The sequence below is a fragment of the Coenobita brevimanus genome, chromosome 71, assembly GCF_032717465.1.
Source record: "Coenobita brevimanus isolate Jiangsu-jjx chromosome 71, ASM3271746v2, whole genome shotgun sequence".
In the NCBI taxonomy this organism is placed as follows: Eukaryota; Metazoa; Arthropoda; class Malacostraca; order Decapoda; family Coenobitidae; genus Coenobita; species Coenobita brevimanus.
The window spans coordinates 30,091,667-30,104,661 of NC_137024.1; the positions used below are offsets into that span (position 1 = coordinate 30,091,667).

The following is a 12,995-nucleotide window of genomic DNA, read 5'->3' on the forward strand; positions in this document are numbered from 1 at the left end:
AACACTGGTCCATGCCATGGTCTTGTCCCCTGTCAGTTACTGTAATTCAGTATGGATTGACCAACAGAGTAATCTGTTAAACAAGGTTCAGTCTGTGTTGAGTAGAGTAGCAAGGGTTATCTCTGCCCCCCCCCACCCCCTCCAGAACCCCAACCATCGCATTGCATTCATTGTCGGTAAAGGTTAAAGTTGAATTTAAACTATCTCGTATTATTTTCAAGATTCTTGAACTTTGGTGAACCTGAATCTCTTGCTGAATTGTTAAAACTTCAGTCAGCACACCCAGGTGTGGTGATGAGAGGTGAAGACAATTACTTGCACCTCAGTAAGCTAGCAGCTGTTCATCACTGGATGTTCTCTGATTGGTCTTTCTCCTATACAGCTCCAAGGTTATATAATAAGTTGCCATTATTCATGAGATACTGATAATTGACTTCTGTTGAATCTCCTAAAAGGGCAGCTCAAAGCCTTTATTTTTTCAAGAAGATGGATGGTTAGAGGGTGGATAGATAAGGAATATGGAAAATATTATGAATATGTGGAGCAGATGGAAAGCTGTTGAATGTCGTGAAATAGCAGTCAGATAGATTATTTTCTGGTTAGGAGGGCCGATAGGAGGTTAGTGAGGGATGTTAAAGTTATAGGAAGTGAGGAGTGTGTGCAGCAGCACAAACTATTGATTTGTGATATGGTGCTTAAAGAACAAGTGATGAAAAAGAGGACTTATGTACCTAGGAGGAAAATATGGAAGCTGAAAAACCAAGTAGTAAGGGATGCCTTCTATAGCGCGTTGAGGAGAGTGGTGGCTGAACAGGGAGCTGTAGACAGAGGCGTTAATGAACAGTACAGAGCCCTCAAGAACAATTTCTTGAGAGTTACTGATGTAACATGCGGCTGGACAAGAGGACCACCAAGACATAAAGTAACTTGGTGGTGGGATGAGGGTGTAGAAGCTGCAATTAAGGAGAAAACAAGGCTTTTCCGGGAATGGAAGAAGGGTGGTAGCAAAGAGGAATATTTGGCTGCCAAGAGTAGGGCTAGGAGAGAGGTATACAGGGCAAAGTCTGAGTCACAGAGACAATTACTTGATGACCTAAATCATGGGGAAAGGAAAAATATATTTAGGGTGGCAGGTCAGGTGAAGAGGGATAATCAGGATATCATAGGTGAGCAGTGTGTGAAGAATGATGAAGGATGGGTAGTGGTGAACAGTGAGGATATTAAAGATGCATGGAGAGAGCATTATAACCGGTTGTTGAATGAGGAGTTTGACTGGGACAGGGAAGGTTTGGAGCCAGCAGATCCAGCGTCTGGCCCTTGGCCTTTGATTGATACTGCTACTGTGAGTGAGGCAATAGGCAGGATGAGGGTGGGGAAGGCAGCAGGTGTGTCTGGGTTGACTGCCGAATTGTTGAAGGCCTCAGGCGATATAGGGGTGAGTTTAGTCACTGACCTGATAAATAGGATTATTTATGAGTGTGTTGTCCCAGATGATTGGCTGAAGAGTGTAATTGTAAATGTGTATAAAGGGAAGGGTGATGCCCTGGAAAGAGGAAATTATAGAGGTATAAAGCTTTTAGATCAGATAATGAAGGTAATGGAGAGAGTTTTAGAAGGTATGATTAGAGAAAGAGTGAATATTGATGAGATGCAGTTTGGGTTTATGCCAGGTAGGGGGACCACTGATGCCATATTCATTGTTCGACAGCTTCAGGAAAAATATATTGGTAGAAGAAGGGATCTTTATTTTGTTTTTGTTGATTTGGAAAAGGCCTTTGACAGAGTCCCTAGAGAGGTGGTGAAGTGGGCAATGAGAAAGCTTGGCTTGGAGGAGTGGCTGGTTAGGGTGGTTATGGCCATGTATGTGGGTGCTGACACCCAGGTGAGAGTGAATGGAGATTTGAGTGATGAGTTTTCTGTGAATGTTGGTGTGCATCAGGGGTCAGTCTTGAGTCCCATGTTGTTTATCATGGTACTTGAAGCCCTTTCACGTGACTTTAGAAACGGACTCCCGTGGGAGTTGTTGTATGCTGATGATTTGGTATTGATTGCAGAGAATGAAAGGGAGGCGGAGGAAAGGTTTAGGATGTGGAGAGATGGTATGGGGCAAAAGGGTTTAAGGGTAAATGCAGATAAAACAAAAGTGATGATATCTAGGGTTGGTGGTGGTACTGTCAAAGACGAGGGAGAGTGGCCATGTGCAGTTTGCCACAAGGGCATGGGAAGTAATTCCATCTTGTGCGGTGTGTGTGATAAATGGGTGCATAAGAGATGTAGTGGTATCAGAGGTAGACTGCGAGATAATGCTGATTTTATGTGTACAGCGTGCCGGGGTGAGCAGGTGGAGATCGTCAGACGTGAAAGGATTGAACTTGCTGGTGAATCTCTTGAGTGTGTGGAAGAGTTTTGTTATTTGGGAGACATGTTGTGTGCTGGAGGTGGGGCTGGAGCTAGCTCTGTGGCTAGGGTGAGAAGTGGTTGGAAGAAGTTCAGGGAGCTCTTGCCTCTCCTGACATTGAGAGGGCTCTCCCTACGTGCTAAGGGGTCTTTGTATGCAGCATGTGTTAGGAGTGTAATGCTGTATGGCAGTGAGACCTGGGCAGTGAAGGAGGAAGACATTCGCCGGCTCAGACGTACAGAAATGACAATGATTAGGTGGATGTGCAGTGCATCTCTGCATCCAAGGCCTGGAGGGGCTGGGTTTACAATGGAAGAGTTGAGAGGTAGGATGGGACTGGAGTGTATTGGTGTTGTGATGAGGAGAGGTAGATTGAGGTGGTTTGGACATGTGGAGAGGATGGGGGATGATAATTGGGTGAGGAAGGTGAGAAGTGTTAATATTGGGGGTGGGGTTATGAGGGGTAGACCGAGAAAGACATGGGACGAGGTCATTAAGTGTGACCTTAGGGTTAAGGGACTGAATAGGGAGGCTGCAATGGATCGTGCAGCATGGAGAGCTGCCATTAGGTGACCAAGGCCGACACATGCAAGCATGTTGGAGCCTTTAAAAACGAAATGAAAACGAAAACAAAACGAGTTTGTATGAGGGCATTAGGGCTGCAGTGCATGCGGATGGTGAACTTAGTGAATTTTTATGTCAGAATGTTGGACTGAAACAGGAATGTGTCACATCTCCATGGTTGTTCAGTTTGTATATGGGTGGTGGCGACCATCATCCACTCACTTGATGTGGTGCTGCCTACATCTTCCTTATCCTTTATCATTCTTTTTCTTTGCCTGCCCTCCTCCCTTCCTAGATCTCCCATCTTTCCTGTCACTTCTTATTGCTCTTCTTTCCTTTACAGGTGGCTTTACATTGAGTGACAAGCCAAATGGTTTCCTGTAAGCCAAGAAACCATTTACAGTACAACGCTGGGTGGTAACCATATAACCAACCCATACGTGCTCCCTACTTGTCAACAAGTGGGTTGGTGGAGGGTTAGTGCCCCTTCCCATAAAACCAATAACTCAAAGTCAAATGGCCACCTCTTAAGAGATTATGGCGTCTGGCAATAGATAGATAGATATAAACGACCTGCAAGGTAGGGCAATGGAAGTTGGAGCGGCCCCAATGAGAGAGGGCAGCGTTTGGAAACTTACTATTCTGTTGCTTGCAGATGATACTGTATTCTTTAGTGAAGAAAAAGGGGACCTGCATAACGTAGTGAGAGTTTGGGAAAGTATGTAAGAATTGGAATGTAATGGTGAATGTAAGGAAAAGTAAAGTTGTGGTCTTTGAGAGAAAAAAATAACCAAGTGCACAGTGAGTCTGGATAGTGAGGAATTGAAAATGCCAGTGCATTTAAGTACATGGGTAATGTGATGAGTAAGGATGGAAGTTTGGAGAATGAAGTGCTTGAAAGGGTACAACAGAGAAGAAAGGTTGCTGGTTCATTGAAAACTGTGATAAGAAATAGGTAAGTGAGCATGGAAGTTAAAAAAAAAAAGTCTTTGATTCACAATATTACAAGCCCCACTCTAACTTATGGAAGTGAAACTTGGACCTTGTTGGAAGGACACAAGTCAAGTGTCAGAGAAGTGGAAATAAGTTATTTGAGAGGAGCATGTGGAGTTACACAGAGACAGACTGACTAATGAGAAAGTGAAGGAGCGATGTGGTGTGGATGTGGATGTGGATGTGACAGAAAGCATTTGGAGAAATACATTGAGGTGGCTTGGCCATGTTTTTGGTAGGTGGAGACACTCACCATCCACTCACTTAATGTAGTGCTGCTCTTGGGTGTCTGCCCTCTCCTCTTCTCCGTCCTTCTTTCCTTCCATCCTCTTCCGTCATTCTTTCCTTGTCCCTCTGCCTACGGGTTACTTTACACTCCCTCTTCTCTCATTGTTTCTTTCATTCTTTCTTCTTCCGTCTGCCTGTGGATGACTTTACGCTGAGTGACAAGCCAAATGGTTTCCTGTACACCAGGAAACCATTTACTAAGCTGGGTGGTAACCATATAACCAAATTTTGGTGCCCGGTGGTATAGTGGGTGATTATTGCGCTTCAATCAGATTGTGCCGGTGAAGACTTATATTCAAAGGGGTGGTTGGGGTTTATTGCTCATGTAATGCCTCTCAAGGATGAGTGAAGCTGGTCACACTCATCTTAAATGTCAGGACCAACTGCCTAGCCCCAGGATCCTACACTCCTTATGGGGCAACTTAGGCTTGGATGATGGATGGATAGATGGATGGCTTGGCCATGTGAAGAAGTTGGAGTGAGAGCCCAACTAGGAGAATGTGAGTGAGGTGGAGTGGGGGAGAGGGAGAGGGAGACCAAGGATAATATGGAGGGATGGAGTAGAGAGAGAGATATGAGAGAGAGGGGTGTAAGTTGAGAGGAAGGCATCAAAATGGCAGGGGACAGGGTGACATGGAGGCGATTTGTTTGTGGCCACCCCTTACGGAATTGAGGCGTCTGGCTGTAGATATATAGATAGACAGACTTATTTTCTGCTGATTAAGTCTGTATTGTACAGTCGGCCTAAGAGGTGATGGCAGAGTATCCAGAAGTTTTCGGTCATCTTCCCTATATCTTTACAAAGCGAAACCTGTTATGTAAAATTGTTACAGAAAAATAAGTAAATGCAAAAGTACTGTTATATTTCAGAATTGTAGGAATCAATTCGTTAATTATGATAATAGGAAATCCTAAACGGAACTAGTTGAAGTTTCAGAACTGTTGCTCAGGGACAGTCAGGAATAATTTGCGAAGTTCATATCTAATATGTTAACACACAATAATTTTTTAGTAGCATTAGACTAAAAAGAAATGCACTTTAATAATCAATTAAAATCTGTCATTACTATTTATAAAACAGTTCCCATCACAGTACTAAGGAATAATTTAAAGTCATTTATTTCTGTTTTTGTTGTCTCCATGGACGACGACAGAAAGCGGGAATGCGGCGTAAGTCAGTAGGCTGTTTTAAATGGTTCGATCAACATGCATGGAAGGAAACAAACTTTTATTCAAAGACGTGCAGTTATCACACTGCATTTGGTGAGTTTTTCATCAAGAAAAATCACTTGAAGTTTTAATATGAGCCTGAGGACTATCAATGAATGAAAAATAAGGAAAACCTTGAAAATATGCCGAGAGTCGGAGCACCTTGGATAATGACAAACTTGTGTCATGGCTTAGTATCCTCAGTGTCAAAACAACTGGCAAGAGAAATAAAATGCAAATGTTCATAAACAAGCCACTGAATTCAACACTTCCAGATCAGCATTTTCAGTTAAGCAGGATACAGATGTTTATTTTAAAAGAAGGATATTAGAGATAGTGCAAAAAGTATGTGCTTTTGCATTGCAAGAGTATAAGCTCATGCTTTCGTTCTCTTCATTGCCTATTGTATGAGAAAAGGGTAAAACCTGTCATATCTTCTTACAACTTAAAATAATTTTGCATCAGGTAGGAATAAAGTTGCTGTAAGCGAGGAGAAGATAAGAAATAAAAGGCAGAATGGTCTTGCTGCTACCGCAGGTATGGTATCATTACTAAGATAAACTTCATTGTTGCGGCATCCTTATTGTTGCTTCTTCACAGCAGTTGAAAATAAGGTGGTGTATTGCAGTCACAAGAGTTTTCCTTAACTGGTCTTCAAAACTAGAGCATTCTGTATTTGAAATCCTGGGAAGCAAATACATCAGGAAAAGGGGTTATGCTGCGTTCAGTGCGCGGAGTAATACATTACACATTCGTTCAAAACGGGAGACATATATCTCAGTGTCAACTTCTAATATATCACTACCTCATGGTATTCATTTTACGTAATTCTTAGCGTGATATATATTTATTTTGTGACGTAATGGAGGCACAGAAGTTTTACCAAAACATATTCACCAAGATTTCATTAAACGTATCAGTGCAGTGACCGAAGCAGCCTGAAACGCTGCCATCACTTCTTGGGGCGACTGTTCATGATTGATGTCACAAGTCTTGTAATTGTAAATGAGTGTCTAGTGCTAGTAAATTCTCTAGGAAGACTTGGTGCTTTTGAGAAAAAAAGACCAGATTATTGTTATTATTATCATTATTATTATTATTATTATTATTATTAATTATGGTAGGTGGGGGCGCTCACCATCCACTCACTCGATATAGTGCTGCTCTCGGGTGCCTGCCCATTCCTCTCATCCTTCCTTCTTACTGTACTTCCTCTTCTGTCTATCATTCTTAAATTCTTTCCTCTTCCTTCTGTCTGTGGTGACTCTACACTGAGTGACAAGCCACATAGTTTCCTGTACACCAGGAAACCATCTACAATGTTGCATGGTAACCATATAACCAAATTTTGGCGCCTTGTGGTTTAGTGAGTAGTAAAGGCACTACAATCAGGTTGGGCTGATGCAAGTTTATATCCTAGGGGTGGTTGGGGTTTATTGCTCATGTAATGCCACTCAGGGATGAGTGAGGCTGATCACTCTCATTTTAACCCTTCGTGGGCAAATGGGGTCCCTGCGGACTCCAGCATGTTTTTAAAATGTTGCCATTAAGCCATTTTTTACTTTCACGGCCCGGCCTCTCATGACTCATATTGTAGATAGTGATTTTATATCCTCATAAAAGTTGAGCAAAAAATCTCACACGATTAAGGAGTGACATTGCAATAAATGTCAGTGGGGTCCGCCAGGACCCCACCTGGCCTTTCGTTTGATTATTTTTTTTCATATATTTTTCTCAGATATTTCAGATTATAAACATTAGGACAATGTCAATACCAGTAGCAAAGTTCCGACGCTGATGATTATGAAGTGCTTGAACGATTGGACAGTGAAATTAGTGTGAGTACATTGAGTCTCCTGTGAGTGCTGATGATAATTCTGAAAATGCAAGTGGTGATAGTAATACAGAAGATGCTCATCAAGAGGATAAAACAAGAAATTGTTGTACCAAATTTGACCATTATAGGGATAGTTTTATTTTATGATCATGCTAATTTACTTTACCCATGAACTTGTTATTATTTTGAGAACCTATTCTACGAATACTGACAATCAGACATTCCAATAAGTGTAGAATCAGTACCTCCACACTCAAACTTTAATAAAATTGTGATAAAATGAAAATTTTTTGTTAAAATAATAATAATAAAAAAACAAAAGGGGACACTTGGTGGGTTGGTTCCACGTGCCGTGTCCTGGGCAAAATATGTACAGAGTTTATTAGATATAACTTTATGAATATGGCAGAAATACACCATTAAGGTTTGGGGTCCGCTGTGACCCCATCGGCCTTCTGTGTAACTTGGTAACCCCTGGCCCACGAAGGGTTAAATGTCAGGACCAACTTGCCTAGCCCTGGACTTCTATGCTTCTCATGGGGGAACACTGGATTAAATGATGGAAGATTATTCATTATGTAGCAGGTAGCTGTACAATATGCAGGTCAAGTAAGTTGATTATTAAGGATGCAGTGGTTCACTCATATGAAATTTTATCTGATGTCTGGATACAGTCCTGTATCATAAATTGATGTATTCATTGTATCTTAAATTGTTTTCTTAAGAATGGAAGGTAAAGTTCAGTATCTCAGATGTAGGATGCCTTCCACTAATGGAATCTCCCTTGGTGTCATCTTCTCTTATAGATATTGTTGTTCATTGCTTATGATATTAAGATTCAAAGGCATTAACAGTTTGTATTATTTTAGCAAAGGAAAAGATTCTGACATAGGGACTGGTGATGATGAAAAGTATTTAGAAGTACTATAGTGATATTGTCTTTTTTTAACTGTATTGCATATGCAGGTATGCCAACATCTGCACACTGAACCAGCTGCGCCTGGAACGTGGTATGAACACATTAGTGCTGCGGCCTCATTGCGGTGAGGCTGGTTCTATCCAGCACCTGGTCACAGCCTTCCTTCTTGCTGAAAATATCTCACATGGCCTCCTCCTTCGCAAAGCTCCTGTTCTCCAGTTCCTCTACTACTTAGCACAGGTACAGATGAGTTTAACTGTGACATAGAGCAGATTATGTGGTTCCATATGTTGGACAACTCAGTGCTCTGATTTTAATGTTGAATCAGTTAGGTAATAGAGCGTTTAGGATATGTCATGTTATGGCAGAGAAGAGTAGGATAAAATGGCCTTTATTTAATTTAATTCCAAGCAGTACTGTATGTTGAGGGAAGTGTACCATAACTATATATATATATATATACAGTATATACATTAAACCCTCATTATACGATGCCTCTTTGTATGATATTTCGCTTATACAGTGTCAAAACTTTAGTACCCTATGCCCACTATACAATGGGAACGATTTGCAACAACGATGGATCATCCGTGGCTCAGTGAACAGCGAATGTGCAAACGCAACAAAAACGTCCTCACACTGTCGGCATTAGACCACACACACTTGTCCACCGGTCCAGCCTCATTAGCTAGCCCTGCCCAGCCAGGCAGTTCTGACATTGATGAGTGAGGGCTGTGAGTCCCTGTGACTGTGAGGCCGAGTCGGGACAAGTCGCCGTCAGGACGATTCCCTATCATTTATTTACGTATCAGTTTATTTATCAAGTACACTAGTTTTTTAATTATGTAAGTTATAAAAGTGATGGTGGTTTATTGTTTATATAGTAAATGTAAAATATGGCATCAAATCATGGGCATTAAATGAAAAATAATAATATATTGAAACGTGAATCAGCTGATTTATGATCAATCCTTCATCTTAGCATAAGGCTACATACGAGACATTGGCATTTATATAAATGCCTAATTACCTTAAGTGAATGATCGACATACTTTGGAATTATACAAATAATCTTCATGTTACATCTATATAAGTGTTTCTGGATATTTCGCCATCAAGTCAATTCACCATCACAACAATAACAAGACAATTCGCCATCGGGACTTTTCATCATCAGGATGATTCCCCGTCATTTATTTTCATATCAGTTTATTTAGGAAGTACACTAGTTTTTTAGTATTGTACTTGTACCTCTTCAAAGTCGTTTTAAAATATACCCAGGATGTTGTAGTACCAGTGGAAATTAATGAAAACAGCTGTGGGTGATGCTAGAACATAATTCAAAGTCAACAACAGCAAGGTAGAAACAAGTTAAATATTGTCTAAAAGTGCAACTTACAAATGATATCCAAAGCCAATGCTGTTGAATGAAAATAGACTTTGATAGATCCCCCTGAGAATTAGTTATTAAAGTATCAGTTAATCAGTAATAAGTATGTTTATAGAATGACGGAGAATTGTCCTGATGGGGAACGTCCATATTATGACGATGAATTGTCGACTTCATGGCGAATTGTCTAGGAACCACATAAACAACCATTGCTTGCTTCAGTAAAGGTAAGATCTACTGTATACTGTAGTTTTCATGCTTTTTTCTCTTTATTCACTATTAATGTGTTACTTTAAATGTTTAAACATAAGGATATTTCATGTATGAGTGCCAACGGCCATGCCACGTTGAGTGCACCGCTTCCCGTCCGATCAGCGAAGTTAAGCAACGTTGGGTCTGGTTAGTACTTGGATGGGTGACCGCCAGGGAACACCAGATGCTGTTGGCATCCCTACGTGTCAAGTGGGGTTGGTGGAGAATTAGTGCCCCTTCCTGTAAAACAATTAACTCTAAGCCCTTGACCACCCCGTTTGGGATACATGGCGTCTGGCAATGGATGGATGGATGGAGTGCTAAGGTGTGTGTATGTGAGAGTTTAGGCACATCTGGGAACATATCCCCATTGACTCCATGTTATAATGGGATTGCTATATGATGGATTGCTTTACGATGGGGTTTTCAGGAACGGAACCCCATCGTATAATGAGGGTTTACTGTATATATATATATATATATATATATATATATATATATATATATATATACATATACTGTATATATATATACATCCATCCATCATCCAATCCTACGTTGTCCCATGAGAAGCGTAGGAGCCCGGGGCTAGGTAGTTGGTCCTGACATTTAAGATGAGAGTGACCAGCCTCACTCATCCCTGAGTGGCATTACGTGAGCAGTAAACCCCAACAACCCCTTGGATATAAACCTTTACCTGCTCAATCCAATTAGAGCACAATAATTACCCACTAAACCACCAGGTGCCAAGGGTATATGGTTACCACCCAGCTTAGTAAATGGTTTTCTGTTGTACAGGAAACCATTTGGCTTGTCACTCAGTGGAGAGTCACACACAGGCAGAAGGAAGAGGAAAGAATGAAGGAATGAAAGACAGAAGAGGGAGTGCAAAGTCACCCGTAGGCAGAAAGACGAGGAAAGAATGAAGGAAAGAAAGACAGAAGAAGATGGAAGGAAAGAAGGATGGAGGAGAGGACAGGGCAGACACCCGAGAGCAGCACAACATTGAGTGAGTGGATGGTGAGCGTCCCCACCTATCATGCAATATATATATATATATATATATATATATATATATATATATATATATAATATATACTATAGAACTAGCTGTGTGTCTGTCTGTCTGTGTATTTTGGGCAGTCGAAACTACTCATTCAAATCGCACCAAAATTGTGACAAAAATTGCAAAAAATTCGCTGATGTGAAAAAACTTGGTCCGATCACAATTGAAAAACTTTTAATGTGTTTAATGAGCGATCATATATTGAGCAAAAAAAAAAAAAAAAAAAAAAAAAAAAAAAAAACAAACGCTGCTCCCGAAACCTGGCATAGGATCTCCATAGAATTTTTTGACCAACGGTAGAACTAAAATAAACTAACAGTAGCCGTGTGTCTGTGTGTTTACTACGGACTTGCGTTTGGACAACTTGGGTTCCATTCCCAAAGCTGCAAATAACACGATCAATTGGTTAGCTGCAAAAAATCCAGCACATAAACACGAAAGCCCTCTGCAGGAGTAACGAGCACTTGTATATATATATATATATATATATATATATATATATACCGGGAAATATATATATATACTGGTAAATATACATATATATATATATATATATATATATACATACAGTCATCTCGCGTAAAGTGCATGAATATGGGCGACACAGCACATCACACTTTATAAATTCGCACTTTGCGAAGCATAGGATCCCATGTTAACCCGCCCAATCCCGACGTTTTCTGAGCTTTGGTCCGCCCCAGTCCCGGCTTTTTTTGGACCATTTTTTTTTTTTGCTCAAACATTCGCTTTTGGTCAGAAACTAAGGAAAATCACAAAGAAAGGTGTCCCTTGGGTCCAGAAATGGCTTACCTGGAGCACCTAAGTTTGACAGGTACTGCCATGCTCTATGAGTAGTCTTTTCGCCGTACGTTTTCTATGGTGGCACGGGTACTCTGAACTGATGCAGTATACGTTTATTATCATGTATTCATATGTTGGAAATATGTTTACCAGAAGTATATTGGGTTTTATACAGAAAAAAATGAGAAATAAGGTATGTACCATTGTGCGACCCTAGCGAAATCGTTTGATTATGTCACCGATGGGTAACAAACATCGTTATTTCATCAGCTATTGTATTTTTTCATGTTCCATATTACTTCCACAATAACATCATACCATTTTCAACTTTACATAATTGTTTGTACATATTTTGAGGCATTATGACAAGAATTAGCATAAAAGTAGTGCTTATTTACCAAGTGAGATCATTTTATTTCATGCTTTTTTCAACTCAGATTCTATTTTTTCACCTTTTAGATTACTTATAACATAATATATAACCCACTTACATGTTATACAATTAGTTTTATAGATGTACTTGCTTTACGAAAAGAATTAGCATAAGAATAGCCCTTATTTACCAAGTGACAACTTGGTCTTTCATGCTTTTTTCAACTCAGATTCTATTTTTTCACCTTTTTGATTACTTATAACATAACATATTACCCATTTACATGTTAGACAATTACTTTTACAGAAGTACATGCTTTATGAAAAGAATTAGCATAGAAGTAGCGCTAATTTACATAGGTAAATCATGTCATGTCATTATTTTTTCACCTCTGAATTTATTTTCTCCCCCTTTATAGTACTTCTCACATTACATTCTGGCCTTTTCCATGTTAGGCATTTGCTTTCACAGTAGTACACGATTTACAGTAATCCTAATATGTATATATATAGAGAGAGAGAGAGGGAGAGTGAGGTGGGATGGTGGTACACTGGGAGACAGCTTATCCCATAATTGGTGGCTAAATTTAGAGCCCTTGGGGAATTTCCCACTCCTCTTACACCGTGAACAGAATTCTTCCTAGCGCTTATTTATCTACTGACTGTATGTTCTGTGACTTTCAACTTAGACTATTTTTCAACTCGCATACTAACTTTACAGTAACTATCCAGCCTCCAATGATTAATATCACATAAGATAACATGGCACTATTATGATACTGAGCGACACTTTATTGCGTACCACACTACAAACACTTTCAATAGTGGCTGTTATTATGATACTCACGGAAGCACGGTTGCAGGCAGAGAGCAACGTTGCACTCCACACACCTTTTATAATACTTC

At 40.2% G+C, this 12,995-nt stretch overlaps 1 protein-coding gene and 1 non-coding gene across 2 annotated transcripts in view; both read left to right on the top strand.

Annotated features, from left to right (window-relative positions):
* Positions 1-12,995, top strand: part of AMPdeam (AMP deaminase) — a 317,845-nt gene that overhangs the window by 251,873 nt on the left and 52,977 nt on the right. The window contains exon 16 of the mRNA XM_080277977.1: positions 8,256-8,448. Coding sequence (XP_080134103.1) covers positions 8,256-8,448 — 193 coding nt within the window. The remainder of the gene's footprint in view (positions 1-8,255; positions 8,449-12,995) is intronic.
* LOC145406961 (5S ribosomal RNA) lies at positions 9,928-10,046 on the top strand. The gene has a single exon (XR_013898628.1). It is a non-coding gene; the product is annotated as a 5S ribosomal RNA (ribosomal RNA).